The sequence below is a fragment of the Oncorhynchus masou genome, chromosome 6 (genome assembly GCF_036934945.1).
Source record: "Oncorhynchus masou masou isolate Uvic2021 chromosome 6, UVic_Omas_1.1, whole genome shotgun sequence".
Taxonomy (NCBI): domain Eukaryota; kingdom Metazoa; phylum Chordata; class Actinopteri; order Salmoniformes; family Salmonidae; genus Oncorhynchus; species Oncorhynchus masou.
In genome coordinates this window covers 42,387,186-42,402,721 of record NC_088217.1, presented here as the reverse complement: position 1 = coordinate 42,402,721, position 15,536 = coordinate 42,387,186, and the positions used below count along the sequence as shown (strand labels likewise).

Here is a 15,536-nt window from a genome sequence, read left to right as displayed (position 1 = left end):
CCTACGGAGCTGTGAGGGGAACGGCACCGCAGTACCTCCAGGCTCTGATCAGGCCCTACACCCAAGCAAGGGCACTGCGTTCATCCACCTCTGGCCTGCTCGCCTCCCTACCATTGAGGAAGTACAGTTCCCGCTCAGCCCAGTCAAAACTGTTCGCTGCTCTGGCCCCCCAATGGTGGAACAAACTCCCTCACGACGCCAGGACAGCGGAGTCAATCACCACCTTCCGGAGACACCTGAAACCCCACCTCTTCAAGGAATACCTAGGATAGGATAAGTAATCCTTCTCACCACCCCCCCCCCCTTAATGATTTAGATGCACTATTGTAAAGTGGCTGTTCCACTGGATGTCAGAAGGTGAATTCACCAATTTGTAAGTCGCTCTGGATAAGAGCGTCTGCTAAATGACTTAAATGTAAATGTAATGTAATAGTGCAGAACAATGTGAATTGTGTTCAGGAAATCATATTGTATCTCAATTGGTAAGCATTATAAAAAAAGTGTTATATACTGTAACAATACTACATTCCAAAGTGTTCTGCTGTCCTACATGAATTGAATACATATAGAGGTGCAGTATATTGATGATGGGCTATAGACTTACAATCAGAAAGGGGAAGACTAGTCCCAGCACAGGATTCCAGTGAAGACAAACGCTGCAGACTGGCATGATTGGATAAATCTCTTGTGTGAGAGATGGCAACACTACAGCTAGGAATACCACAGGCAACAGGACAGGATGCATTTGACCAATCATCCATTGATGATCACAGCAATGTAATGTTGGTATTTCGACCAAAACTGTCTCTTCCACGTATCATCCCCCTAGGTCCTCTTACTGTATGTTTGTCACAGTGCAGGAGAGTTGAAAGGTCAAGACCTCACCTTCAGTTTGAGAGTGATGGTGATTAATATCATGATGGCAGACACGACCCCAAAGCCCCCCAGAGTAGTGCTCTCCTCCCACATGGATTATCAGCAGGCCCTGGGGATGATTGCACACAACAGAACTTGTCCGGAACCTTCCCCATCCATCACTCCCTCCATACCCTCCACCTAGGGGATGGCAAAGCCAGAGGAGCTCACACATGATTTATTGTTTAGGACTTCAGGAGTGGCATTCACATCTTAGTGACAAACATGTTCTACCTAACGGAGCTCCTTTACAGTATGCACTGGGGGTGGATTCCTGCACTGGGCCAGTGTTTCCTTCCCTATGGTCGCTCTCCTGTACTGTTCACTGATTACTTATTAGTCCTTATCATGGTTGTCTAATGACCACTTAACCAGTGACATTTTCAAGTTAATTAAGAAGTACTCTACTTTGAACATTTTTAGCCTGGGCACATGCTTTGTAGAAGTATCAGAGGGCACCTTTCAATATGTGGTCTCGAGACTGGACTGATTACTACAACACTGCAGAGGGGTATCATAGTATACCCCCTGTAGTGTAGGCCATGTTCCCCAGCGACACACCCAGATGATGGAGGTGGGGACCTCAGACAAAACACACAAAATCACACAGCGGATCTTATTCAGGGGGATGCATGCCTCCTTGAAGCTGTCAAAGGAGAACACACTGATCTGAGGGTAGAGGGTGGAAAGAAGAAGAGGATGTACTGTAGGTATGGCAGGGGTGGGGTGGGAAAACTATGGCCCGTGGGCAGCATCTGGCCCGACAGCTGATTAAATGCAGCCCGTGAGGGATTTGTAAAAAATAGTAATAATATTTATGTTTTTTGGGGAAATTATTATTTTGGGTTAAAAAAACACTCCTGGACTTAAATGTCTAAAACTAGTAGAAAGTACGCAGAAATAACAGACATTTTTCTGACCCGCAAAAATAGGTGCGGCACTCAGTTGAATTTCGAAATCCCGATATGACCCTCGAGCCAAAAAGTTTGCCCACGCCTGAGATATGGGATAAAAGACAGAGGGTGGTGTGTGCTGTGCTTACTGCAGTGATGCCAGCGAACTGGATGCGGCTGTACACCACCACCATGGTGATGAGCTGCCATCGGAAGCTGCTGTCTCTCAGCAGCTCCAGTAGACTCTCAGAGGCCTCGCCCTTTATGGCAGCATACTCCAACACCATCTCCTCCATCTCCATCTTGTCCTCACCCCTACCCCACAGACTCTGCAGAGCTGGGAAACCACACACAACACAGGAATATATATTGTTTTTGAGTAAGATACAATGGATGAGTAATGTCTCCTTAGCTGTACTTACTTTTCATTCAGCTATACATGCATTGTGTCATCTGTAAGCTATGTTTAATAATACCAATGTATGTATATAGATACAGTGCTGACAATGACTATTACATGAATTATACTTATTTTCCTTCATACATTTATATCTCCATATAATACACCCAAAAGCAAGTTGAACAAGAATGACTGTAAATACTGTAATTACAATTTGTACATTTGCACAGACAGTACTCAATATTCTGAGTATGAAGCCCTTCGGACAGCCTCAGTGACTATGAAGAAACAACCTAACTTTTTTTGCATGCCTCTGCATTGCCTTTTTCTATCAATGAGTATCTTGGGGCTTCTGGAAAGAAGGGCCTTTGTCAGCAGCTGTACCACAGAGAAACATGTTGGAATACACAGTAGGATGTTCCAGCTATTTTCACAGCCAAGAATCTCTCTGAGAAAGTTGAGACAAAGCCTCAAGTCAGAGCATATTCAGGATATCCAATTTGGCACAAATTGATAACTACATGTTTAGTGTTATGCTTTGATACTTGTTTTTTTTCAGTGAAATGTTGAAATTCAAAAATAACACCTTACCTTAGTCCAACAAATTGTCCTGACAGTTTACCAATGGAGTCAAAGGTAGCTGACGTTAGTGTTACCATGCCATTATCTTTTAGGGTGAACTCTCACCCAGGTATATTGCATGGATATTTCCTCCTAAACCTGAGGTTCACAAACAAGACTAAAACATAAATGGTTATTATCGCTGTAAAACACAAGGTCATTCTGGGATTCTATTTTACCATGGCATAATGATCCTTCAATTAAACTGATCTGCATGAAATTGAAGGTGCAATATCACATAGGCCTACCTGCAGTGAATCCATACAGAAACTGATATATCAGGTACGGCTACGGCAGGTTGCCAAGCGGTTAAGAGTGTTGGGACAGTAACCAAAATGTTGCTTGTTCAAATCCCAGAGCTGAGTAGGTGAAAAATCTGCCGATGTGCCCTTGAGCAAGGCACTCTGGATGTACTGCAAGCAGACAGACATGGTTAAGGAAACAGACATTTCACCAGTAGTATGTCTACACGCCTGGTGAAGTAGGTTAGGTGTTCATTTGAGCACAAGTGAATATGCTAAATGATTAAGGAGACTAGAGCATTACCACGGGTCTGGAATAGAGAACATAAACAGACTAAACATTTTACAATTGCAGTTATAGGCCTACACAACCTGTTTATTTGAGTCATGGTATTCTGTTTTTTGTCTAATTTGTACCTCGCTATTGCATTGTTATGACCCGTTTATACAGCAATTAATTCAGTTATAGCTTTAAATGTGTTTTGTAAATGTCTTAACCTGTCTAAGACTGGGGTTCCGCTCGCCAACAGCCAATGAAATAACAGGGCGCCAAATACAAATCAACAGAAATCTCATAAATCAAATTTCTCAAGAATACAAGTATTAGGCACCGTTTTAAAGATAAAATTGTCGTTAATCCAGCCACAGTGTCTCCACAAACGATTATGTTAGGTCACCACCAACTCACAGAAAAACCCAGCCATTTTTCCAGCCAAAGAGAGGAGTCACAAAAAGCACAAATAGAGGTAAAATGAATCACTAACCTTTGATGGTCTTCATCCGACGACACTCATAGGACTTCATGTTACACAATACATGTATGTTTTGTTAGGTAAAGTTCATATTTATATAAAAAAATCGTATTTTACATTGGCGTGTTAAGTTCAGTAGTTCCATAACATGCAGTGATACTGCAGAGAGCTACATGAATTCACAGAAATACTCATAATAAATGTTGATGAAAATACAACTATTATACATGGAACTTTAGATACACTTCTCCTTAATGCAACCGCTGTGTCAGATTGTTTTTAAACTTTAAGGGAAAAGCATAATCTGAGAACGGTGCTCAGAGCCCAAACCACCCAGAGAATTATCCGCCATGTTGGGTAGTCAACATTATTCATAAATAGCATTATAAATATTCACTTACCTTTGATGATCTTCTTCAGAATGCACTCACAGGAATCGCAGTTCCACAATAAATGCTTGTTTTGTTCGATAATGTCCATCATTTATGTCCAATAGCTTCTTTTGTTAGGGCGTTTGATAAACAAGATCCAAAAGCGCGATCTGGTCCATTCGGATGAAACGTTCAAAAAGTTCAAAAAGTTATATTACAGGTCGAAGAAACTTGTCAAACTAAGTATAGAATCAATCTTTAGGATGTTTTTATCATAAAAGTTCAATAATGTTCCAACCAGAGAATTCCATTGTCTGTAGAAAAGCAATGGAACGAGAGCTACCTCTCAAGTGAAAGTGCGTGACTGAGAACGAGGCTGTAGGCAGACCCCTTAGTCAAACAGCTCCCATCCGGCCCCCCTTCACATGAGCAGCCTGAAACAACGTTCTAAAGATGTTTGACATCTAGTGGAAGCAAAATAACCCATATCCCACTGTGTATTCGATAGGGGTGAGTTCAAAAACTACAAACCTCAGATTTCCCACTTCCTGTTTGGATTTTTTCTCAGGTTTTTGCCTACAATATGAGTTGTGTTATACTCACAGACATCATTCAAACAGTTTTAGAAACTTCAGAGTGTTTTCTATCCAATACTAATAATACTATTAGTATATTAGCATCTTGGACTGAGTAGGAGGCAGTTTACTCTGGGCACGCTATTCATCCAAAAGTGAAAATGCTTTCCCCTATCCCAAACAAGTTTTAATATATACCGTACCAGTCAAAAGTTTGGACACATCTACTCATTCAAGGGTTATTCTTTATTTGGACATTTTCTACATTGTATAATAATAGTGAAGACATCACAACTATGAAATAACACATATGGAATCATCTAGGAACCAAAAAAGTGTTAATAAAATCTAAATATATTTTAGATTCTTCAAAATAGCCACCCTTAACCGTGGTATATTGGCCATATACCACAAACCCCCGAGATGCCTTATTGCGATTATAAACAGGTAACCAACGTAATTAGAGTAGTAAAAATAACTTTTGTCATAACCGTGGTATACGTTCTGATATACCACGGCTGTCAGCCAATCAGCATTCAGGGCTCGAAACACCCAGTTTATAAATATGGTTAAATCATGGTTTCAACAGTTTAATTGTTTCTCATAATAACTAATAATTATATATAGTAATACAGATATGAAAAAGCATGTCCTTTTTAAATCATCAAAATTGTTCCTAACAGGTCTCAGCAAAGTCTCCATTCTGTGTATCTAGAGAGTTCCATGTAACACACTTATTTATGTCTGCATGTCCACCAGACAATTGCTTTGTTAGATATTTTTAGGAATACGATTCATGTTTTACATCTCAGTGGGGGCTTACCTTTCAACCCCTGAGTCGCTATCTCTGACACAGTACTCATCGCTGTATATGTTTTAGAAAGTAAGAAAACTATCTGGCGAAATATATATATATTTTGAGTGATAAATTGTTACAGACCTGCTTTATAATGAGATCATTTGGCAGTCTGTGTGCTCGGCGGACATTCCTTTATGAGCCAGACGAGGGCAGCACGTTCTCACCGCGTCACGTCTGACGTTCTCAACTCGGCGGCGTACAGCGGAAGTGGCAGACCAGTGTTTTCCCAAGTCATTGTTAGCAAACTAGCAGAAGATACCTGACATTGTTGTCACAAACAGAACATATCTGCGCTCATTACTTTGCTTTTATACTAGACAAAAATGCCGTTGGAAAACCTGGAAGAAGAGGGTCTGCCTAAAAACCCTGATCTTAGGATAGCACAGCTGAAATTTTTGCTCACGATGGACGGTCACCGACAAGATGATAAAGTTAAAACTGAGCTCATGGACTCGATCAAAGAGAACAGTGAGTTTTGGCTTCTACCTCGTAAATAAACCAACAAAATTAACGTTAGCTAGCTAGATAACAAGGTAGTTCTGGTCGACAAACTAGCATGGGTAACCAACGTCTCTAGCTTGTGTCACTGTCGGACATATATCAAACTGCTAACCTAGCTGCCGGTCAGTTATCTATTCAATACAAGGTATTATAACTAGCTAATCAACCCGATAACGGTAATATACTGGTTAAATAAAAATGTCTAACGTTAGCATGTTGCCAAATAAAGTTACAACCGTCAAGTTGTAGCTAGCTAGCCACAATAGCTGATGATGAATTGTATCTTGTTACAGATATGGCACCTTACTATGAAAGCCTGTGTAAAGACCTGAAGTGGCAACTTGACACAGACCTGCTGAATAAGATGAAGAAGGCCAACGAGGACGAGCTGAAACGCCTGGATGATGTCCTGGAAGATGCAGAGAAGAACCTCGGGGAAAGTGAAATCCGAGATGCAATGATGGCTCGAGCTGAATATCTAATCCGAATCGGGAATAAAGTGAGTTTTGCATTAATCAGCTACTACATTCAGAGCAGAGGCCATGGAGTACGAAACCATGTTATTTGTTAGTACCATGATTTGACCTCATACAAAACAAGTGTCAGCCCATAGCTCATTGTAGAGCTACACATGTTATATTTATAAAGCAATAATCTGCCTCTGTAATCCCCTGGACTCTTCAGTCTAACCTAGCCATGCATGTACATCATTAGCTCAATTAAACAGGCTACTAATTTACTGTAATTCCACAGGAGGACGCTTTGACTGCCTTCAGGAAGACCTTTGATAAGACTGTGGCCCTGGGACATCGATTAGACATTGTGTTCTACCTGCTAAGGATTGGACTGTTCTATATGGACAGTGACCTCATCACACGCAACACTGAGAAAGCTAAAAGGTAGTTTGTCTAAAAGGGGCTACTTCTCTCTGCATTCACTACTTTATGATGACATGCCATTAGGGGTCCTCACTCATTCTAAGAATTATATTTGCAGTAACTGTTTAGGCCTGTTTGGGTGTTTTTCATAGCATTTAGCCTGCCATTCCATTGTGTTGACTCTCATGTGTTGTAAGCCATTGTTTTCTATATCCTCGTATTTTGAAAGCATTGTCATTTCAGTGACCTTGTTTGTGTCTGCACAGCCTTATTGAGGAGGGGGGTGACTGGGACAGGAGGAACCGTCTCAAGGTGTACCAGGGCCTGTACTGTGTGGCCATCCGTGACTTTAAACAGGCTGCTGAGCTCTTCCTGGACACAGTGTCTACCTTCACCTCCTATGAGCTCATGGATTACAAGACCTTCGTCACGTACACTGTCTACGTCTGCATGATTGCCCTGAAGAGGCCCGACCTCAGAGAAAAGGTTGGTAGCAGGAGCCACAGTGGTGGTGTTGTCATCCATGTGCCTACGTCATTCAAGAGTTGGTCGTTTTAAGACAGTGTACTTGCAGAAAACAATACTTTCCACATGCCAGAACGTGAACATTCAAACTTGTTTTTAATAAGTGAAGACACTTCTTTATATAACTGGTAGATTTCCAGTTCTGGCATAAATATAGCATCTCCTGTGGACTAATGTGTTGTTCTCCCTCTCCCCCAGGTGATAAAGGGAGCAGAGATCCTGGAGGTGCTGCACAGTCTCCCTGCTGTCCGCCAGTACCTCTTCTCCCTCTACGAGTGTCGCTACTCTGTCTTCTTCCAGTCACTGGGTGAGACACCCCTCGTTTAAGCTTACAAAAAGTAAAGCTGAAGCGCGCTGATGTCTGCAGCCAGTGAGTGGACATGCGTGTTTCACTTCGCCTCATTCCTTAGTTGTAAACTTGTTTGTCTCTGTACCCTCTGCAGCCACGGTGGAGCAGGATATGAAGAAGGACTGGTTGTTTGCCCCTCACTACCGTTACTACGTGAGGGAGATGCGTATCCATGCTTACAGCCAGCTCCTGGAGTCATACCGCTCACTCACCCTGGGCTACATGGCTGAGGCCTTTGGAGTCAGTACAGAGTTCATTGACCAGTGAGTCTCACGTCTACCTCTTGTCCCATACCCACAATACCTAACCTCAGAAAAAGAAACGTACCACTCACTGTCAACTGCGTTTATTTTCAGCAAACCTAACATGTGTAAATATTTGTATGAACATAAGATTCAACAACTGACAAACTGAACAAGTACCACAGACATTGAATAATGTGTCCCTGCAGTACATCTTCTCCTCATGGATTGCACCAGAGTTGCCAGTTCTTGCTGTGAGATGTTACCCCACTCTTCCACGAAGGCACCTGCAAGTTCCCGTACATTTCTGGGAGGAATGGCACTAGCCCTCACCCTCCGATCCAACAGGTCCCAGGCGTGCTCAATGGGATTGAGATCCGGGCTCTTCGCTGGCCATGGCAGAACACTGACATTCCCATCTTGCAGGAAAATGCGCACAGAACAAGCAGTATGGCTGGTGGCATTGTCATGCTGGAGAGTCATGTCAGGATGAGCCTGCAGGAAGGGTACCACATGAGAGGAAGATGTCTTCCCTGTAACAAGCTCAGTCCGATGACTCTGTGACCCTCCACATCGATCCCGCTCATTCCTTTGATGATAAACTGAATCTGACCATCACCCCTGGTGAGACAAAACCGCGACTCGTCAGTGAAGAGCACTTTTTGCCAGTGACGGTGGATTTGTGCACATAGGCGATGTTGTTGCCAGTGATGTCTGGTGAGGACCTGCCTTTACAACAGGCCTACAAGCCCAGCCTCTTGCTCACAGTCTGGCACGGGAGGGATTGTGCATTTCGGGTCTAACTCAGGCAGTCGTTGTTGCCATCCTGTACCTGTTCCGCAGGTGTGATGTTCGGATGTTCCGATCCTGAGCAGGTGTTGTTACACGTGGTCTGCCACTGCGAGGACGATCAGCTGTCCATCCTGTAGCGATGTCTTAGGCGTCTCACAGTTTCAGACATAGCAAGTTATTGCCCTGGCCACATCTGCAGTCCTCATGCCTATGGCACATTCACGCAGGTGAGCAGGGACCCTGGGCATCTTTCTTTTGGTGTTTTTCAGTCAGTAGAAAGGCCTCTTTACTGTCCTAAGTTTTCATAATTGTGACCTTAATTGCCTACCGTCTGTAAGCTGTTAGTGTCTTAATGACCGTTCCGCAGGTGCATCGAACAAGCATGGGAAACAAGAGTTTAAACCCTTTACAAATGAAGGGTTTTTGATTTTTACGAATTCTTTGAAAGACAGGGTCCTGAAAAATATTTCTTTTTTTGCTGAGTTTATTAATGCCTATCCTGGAGGTTGTCTTAAATCAGCGACTACGCCATTGTTTGAGGACTTCGAGTCGCATAGGAATGATGCTGCCTATCAGAAGACACTGATTCTTGGTCTTAATTTGTTTTCCCTTCGCTCTCAGGGAACTCTCCCGATTCATAGCTGCTGGTCGCCTCCATTGCAAAATCGACAAAGTAAACGAGATTGTGGAAACCAACAGGTAGGAATAACATTTTCACATGCATGTAAAACATTGGTTTCTATATTAAGTGTCAGAGCTCAGTGTTGTATTTTCTTTCCTTCAGACCTGATAGCAAGAATTGGCAGTACCAGGAGACAATCAAGAAAGGGGACCTACTGCTCAACCGTGTCCAGAAGCTGTCCCGAGTTATTAACATGTAACATGGGGTGCAGCGTTGCCTTTGGGAGGGAGATCTGGCCTTTCCCTGTTGTATCAGTATCCACACCAGTAGTTTGTCTGAAGAAGCGACCCTTATTGTGTATATAAATTCTTTTTGGTGACTTCTTTTCCTTTGATACATACATAGATGAAAGTGATTACTGAAATAAAACCACTTCAGTAAAGAAACAAATACCTTTTTTTTCTGTATAAATAGCTGTATAAATTATTTATTTACAGAAACATGTTACAAAACAAAGACTATACAATCTTAAATATTAAGTAAATCTAACCTACCATGTTTGTTCATGAATTACATAGCAGCCAATACACAAGTCCAGCTGATCAAATGATTCTGATGTTCTAAAACAAAATACTATACACGCTCTTACATAGGAGTTATCTACTGAAAATATGTTCCTCCCGCAAGCTGTGTTCTGTCTCACTTTCACATTCCAAGGCTGTGGTACTTGATAAAAACAGCTTTGCAAAGTTTCCATCATATGGAAACAAGGTCAGCGTTGTGAGTGGGGTTGAGGGTAAACAAAAACACTTTACTGAACCTGTTAAACAATTCATAACCGACCAGGGAGCTTCAATACCCCCTGGTCTGCACCAAGATCTCAGACGTCTCAACTGGAAAACGTTGATTTAAAAAAAAAAGTTAACACTACGGGCTCTGTTCAATGTGGATCGCTGAAGCGTTACTGTTAGGTCATCTCCGATTGAGCAGACATGCATTGACTGACGACTCAAACGGAATTATTTCATTCGCTCCATACTTCAGTATGAGACTACCATCATTGAAGTTATTTGGTGTTGTACAAAAAGTCCTCAGCGATTGGATCATCTCTACCCCAATGTCGAATTTCCAAACATTGCATTACCCACGTGTTCTGGCTCTGGACCAGAACGGTTAGAACAGCGTTTTCCATCCTCGGAACACAAAAGGGGTGCACGTTTAGTTTTTTGTTTACGTTCTAGAAATCGTCAGGGAGGTACTCAGATCCAGATCATTGTGGAGAAGAAACATACATCTGTGGGTGTGGAATAGCAGTTACCTGGAGCAAGGAGTTTGGGGAGCCAGGCAAACATGCAGAGTTTACCGCTAATGCGGGAACATTGCTTTTACATTTCAATCACAATATAACTGAACTTCTGCGATACGGATTGAATAGAGCCCAAAGTACTTCATCCCAGCTAGCTGACAAGCTAATCAGGTTTTTACCACATTTAGGGTTCATAGGCATATTTTAAAAGCAAGCTCCTAAAACACTTTGAACATTCAAGTAAGGTAAAACTAAACTGAAAAAAATTTCTGTCCTTAAAAACAGTCAGTGTGAAACAAATGCAGGCACTTTCTTATTTCAGCATTTCTGAAAGCTGCAAACTAAGAATTTCCTTAAAATGCTGTGCTTCAAATTATGTTTGGCAACAATGATGCAAGCAGTTTCACTGTTTGAAGGGTTCATCTTCCTTGCTTTAATGATTGCTTAAGTCCCTTCAGCTTTAAGGGAAAGTGTTTCAAATTATGAAATGTTACAAGGTCTTCGTCTAAAAAGGTAAATTATTGAATCTATGGAAATCGCTGAGACAACGGGCACAGCTTTCAGCCTGTGGGACATTTCAGAATCACAGGCTATTTGGGTCAAATAAAATAATTTCTTTGTTGATTCAGAGGCAACTTGAAAATAGTAAAAAGCACAGGTGAGACCTTGGAGAGTTAAAAACAAAGTATTGTCTGTCACACAAACACATGCCCTTGGCAACACTACCTTTTAAAGCAGGGGTGTCAAACATTGAGGGGGGTCCAATCCACCCTGTGGGTGATTTGAGTAAAACAAAACAAACTCAATATACTTTAAAACAAAGGATCATCGACTAGATTCAGCCGTGGGCCGATTTTTTTCTTGAGCGGATGGTCAGCGGACCGGAACATAATTACATAAAAATTATTTATATATTGCTAATTGACCGCAAGAAGTCCAAACATATCATGTTTGACTAAAACATAATACTTTCAAACCATGCATATATTTGTATAGGATCAGGTGTATAGGATCAGTATGGGAATACTTCTGAGCAGATTTCCAAAATTAAAATCCATTGGAGCTGATTTCCTGGTGGTTTTACTATCTTTTATGTCCAACAATGAAAATAAAATGTAAAAAGCTTGAGGGGCCAAATAAAACCACCCCCGGGCCAAATTTGGGGAACACTGTTTTAAGGACTAAAACCAAATCGAAACTGTGTAGAAATGATAATACACCTACATTCACCTCGTTGAGTGCGGCCCTTGGGGCAAAATTGAGTTTGACACCCCTGTTTTAAAGGATCCCAGTACATGATTCATGAGATGCTTCAACCTCTAGTTATAGGCCTATTGCATTATAGACTTGGCAGTGAACCACTTCAAATAAGTTAAGTTCTTAAACTTCTTTCATTTAATAAATAATAATGATCTCAATTGTACCCCCCAAAAAATTGTATAAGAAAATGCCTGTGCAAAAATACATATTTCAATATGTACAATTCGTTAATAAAATATGTATTCTGAAATAGGGATACTTCCATATTTGTTCAATTCATACAAGAAAAAGCGAAAGTAAGATAGAAAATAGTTGGCTCCTCAGCTAAGCTCGCTGCCTGACATCAGTGGAGTTTACGAAATTTACAGGAGTTACAAAAAGTAGTAACCTACTCTGAAGCCATCTCCATGAATCTCACACCCCCCAAAAAACACGATCCCAAGGAGCATCAACTCAGAGACAGATGGGGCAATGGAGCATCATCTCATCTTAGAGAGACAGACGGGGAAGTATTGCCAGTTTAAGATTCCGTGCTTTGACGAAGGACAAGTGTGATGGACAACTGTATTGTGACATAACTGAAGGTACCGGAATGGAAATCCTAATAGCCAATAGCCAAAGCTGGCGTAGTGGTTACAGAGAAACGGATGGCTGCCTTTGGCTAGCTTTTGGGGAAAATAAGCCCGACTTAAAATGTCCTAAAGCATGTAGTGGGTCTGTGTTTGTTTAGTGCTGTTCACAGTTAGGGCTAGGTCTACTGTAGCTGTTCATTTGTAAGATAAAAATATTGTAGGAATTAACACTTGTCCTCAAGACAAGTAGTCCCTCTTTCACAACCGTTCAATCAAATTGTCGTATCAGGCATCCTTTTTTCACATATGCATGCACAATTTACTTTCTTCTCCACACAGATTTTTGTAGTTAAATTCAGTGAAAAACATAAGAAACATAAAAAAGTAACACTTGCATAATTGTTTGGGTCATGTATGGAACTCATATAGAATTGACTGAATCTGCTCCTCATGTGGTTCATCTCTGGCTACTATACATAACCTGACGTTATGTACACGTCACACTCATTTAAAACCAACCGACAAAATGTAGTGGAAGCATTAAAAAAACAACAATGTGATTGTGTTCGAAGTGTTGCAACTGACAGTTTTTCCTTATCCTGCCCTCTCCTTCCAAGGCTTCTGAGTTCAGGCGTGGAGGTGTACATTTGAATTTCCAGTAGAATCTAGTCACACACACACACACACACACACACACACACACACACACGAGCTCATCGGAAACCAACAGATTGCGGCTTGAGAGCTCTCCAGTCAATCCCAGTGGCTCTGCGTCATGATGGGTGGTGGGCAGTGCCATGGCTGTTGTGCCAGCACTTTTCCCTTCCTCTGTACCCCTGGAATTTCAACAATAGGTCAAAGGGCAGACAGGCTCCTACTCCCTCCTTTTCTCTCCTGTCTTCCCCATAGAAAGATCTACCTCGGTACCCTGACTGACAGAGGGCCAAGTGTGAACCACTCCGGGTGTTAACGCCTGCCACCTCCACACGGCGCTCCTACATGGCTTTGGGAGGAATAGTTACACTATAGACGATAACAGTGACGTCACTGGGCTGTCCAGATCATCTCCACCCTGAGGATCTTGGGAAGCTGAGAGTAACGTATTAGAAGGCCTTGTGCAGTCCAGAGCAGCGCACAGATTGCCTCCTCTTCATCCGCCCCTCGGTTCCATACAGAGAACCCAGCCATCGCTGTCAGGGGCGGGCCTTTGGCTGAGAGAGAGAGAGACAGAGAGAGAAAGGCAGGGAAGTTAAATAATAAATTACAACATTCATTAATTGGTGATTTTTTTGTTTAATGTTTTGTCTAAAGTCTATATGTGGTCACATGTACATATTTTGAAGATATACAAGTCCTGACTGCACAGTGAATTTCCCAACAGATAAAGAGATTGACTGGTTGATGATAGGCATTAGCAGCCAGTGTGTGAGGTGTCCAACCCACCTGATGGATGAGGGAGTTGTTGGTGAGCCCCGTGGCTCCTGGGATTGTGCGTCCATGTTTGCTGTGGATGTTGTTGATGGCTGGAGACTTGGCCACTTTGGGCCTGCCCGGCCCCACGCCACCGCCCCCTAAACCACCACCTCCTCCACTGTTGATGGAGCTGACAGCGGGGGAGCCCTTGCGTTTCTTCCCCTCTAGGCGGCCGTCGTTGTGGGCATGGCTGAAGCTACTGTGGTGCTCTGGGGCCTGGTGGACAAAGGGCCCCAGGGAGAGGGTGGAGTCACTGCTGTTCATCACTACACTCATCCTCTTGATGGACTCGGCCGGGCTGCCCGAGGGGGGGCCTCTGACCCCGGGCCCCGACAACCCCGCTGGCCCCGACGGCTCTGCCTTCAGACTGAGGGAGTTGGTCCGGGCGTTGGGGCCACAGTTGAGTCCCACACTGTGGACGCCACTGTGAGACGAGGAGGAGGAGGAGGAGGAGGAGACTAGCGAGGCATGGTGGTACGTGCTCCCTGAGCTGCCACTGTGAACTGTGCAGTTCTTCTTGAAGGAGGAAGAGGTGGTGTTGGAGGAGGAGGAGGACTCTGAGGAGTAGGTGGTAGCGTGAGACGATGTAGGGAGGGAGCTGTTCTTCCTCTTCTTCCCCGAGCTGAGGCTGCTGCTTCCTCCACTGCTGCCCCCGCTGGTGGAGTTGGTTATGGCAGCTGTGGAGGAGGACTCCCGGGGTCTGAAGGACTTGCCACTGGATCTGGACTTGAGCGGTCGTCCTGAGGACAGGGAGGGGACCGAGGAGTGGGCTGAAGGCATCTGGGGCGACGAAGACACTTGTCTGGCCTGTGCTGCGCTGTAGGCAGGGTGGTCGGCCGCGCCCTGGGGGGAGGCACGGGCGTTTAAGGTGGTCCCGTACGAGAGCACAGACTTGCTGTCGTAGGACTGAGTGTAGGGGGGTGGAAGGGGCGTAGAGGAGAGGCTGAGGAAGCCCGGAGCAGGGGCGCTACCGTGTGATGAGGACAAGGAGTTTGTGGTTGTCCTGTGGGCCGGCGCAGAGGAAGAAGAAGAGGAGGAGTTCTCCAAGGCGAAAGGGATTTTTCTATAACACAAACAGACCACTGTGATCATCCCCATCAGTAATATTTACACACAGAGGGGTCAGCACAGCAGAGTCCTGGAGAGACACTGGAACCGCTAGCTTATAGTGTCCCATACAGCACCTAGATCTCCCTTCACCACCCTGCAACACTTTGGCTCCCTGTCTAGGGCTGTGGCGGTCACGAAATTTCACCCGCTGGTGATTGTCAAGCAGATAACTGGTCGGTCTCACGTTAATTGACCGTTAATTAACATAGACATTTAGCATCTCCTGGCTTCCACACATAGCCTGCAAGACAATTTAAAAAGTATAATAAATTAATGTA

General features: G+C 43.5%; 2 protein-coding genes and 1 pseudogene across 5 annotated transcripts in view; 1 reads left to right on the top strand and 2 right to left on the bottom strand.

The window, feature by feature from the left end:
- Window positions 1–873: 873 nt before the first annotated feature.
- Window positions 874–5,863, bottom strand: LOC135541613 (solute carrier family 2, facilitated glucose transporter member 9-like; annotated as a pseudogene).
- Window positions 5,816–9,987, top strand: LOC135542077 (26S proteasome non-ATPase regulatory subunit 6). Its single transcript, XM_064968716.1, has 8 exons — window positions 5,816–6,096; window positions 6,423–6,628; window positions 6,883–7,028; window positions 7,274–7,493; window positions 7,731–7,839; window positions 7,976–8,144; window positions 9,537–9,614; window positions 9,700–9,987. The coding sequence occupies exons 1-8, from the start codon at window positions 5,952–5,954 to the stop codon at window positions 9,794–9,796; spliced, it is 1,170 nt and encodes a 389-aa protein (XP_064824788.1). The 5' UTR covers window positions 5,816–5,951; the 3' UTR covers window positions 9,797–9,987.
- A 19-nt stretch (window positions 9,988–10,006) lies between these two features.
- The window catches only part of LOC135542075 (ataxin-7-like), a 51,161-nt gene continuing 45,631 nt past the window's right edge, over window positions 10,007–15,536 (bottom strand). For all 4 annotated transcript variants that reach the window (XM_064968714.1, XM_064968712.1, XM_064968715.1 and 1 more), the window contains 2 exons: window positions 14,119–15,211; window positions 10,007–13,886 (listed from right to left, as the gene is read on the bottom strand). In XM_064968714.1, the coding sequence (XP_064824786.1) occupies window positions 13,869–13,886; window positions 14,119–15,211 (1,111 nt within the window). In that variant the 3' untranslated portion in view covers window positions 10,007–13,868. The remainder of the gene's footprint in view (window positions 13,887–14,118; window positions 15,212–15,536) is intronic.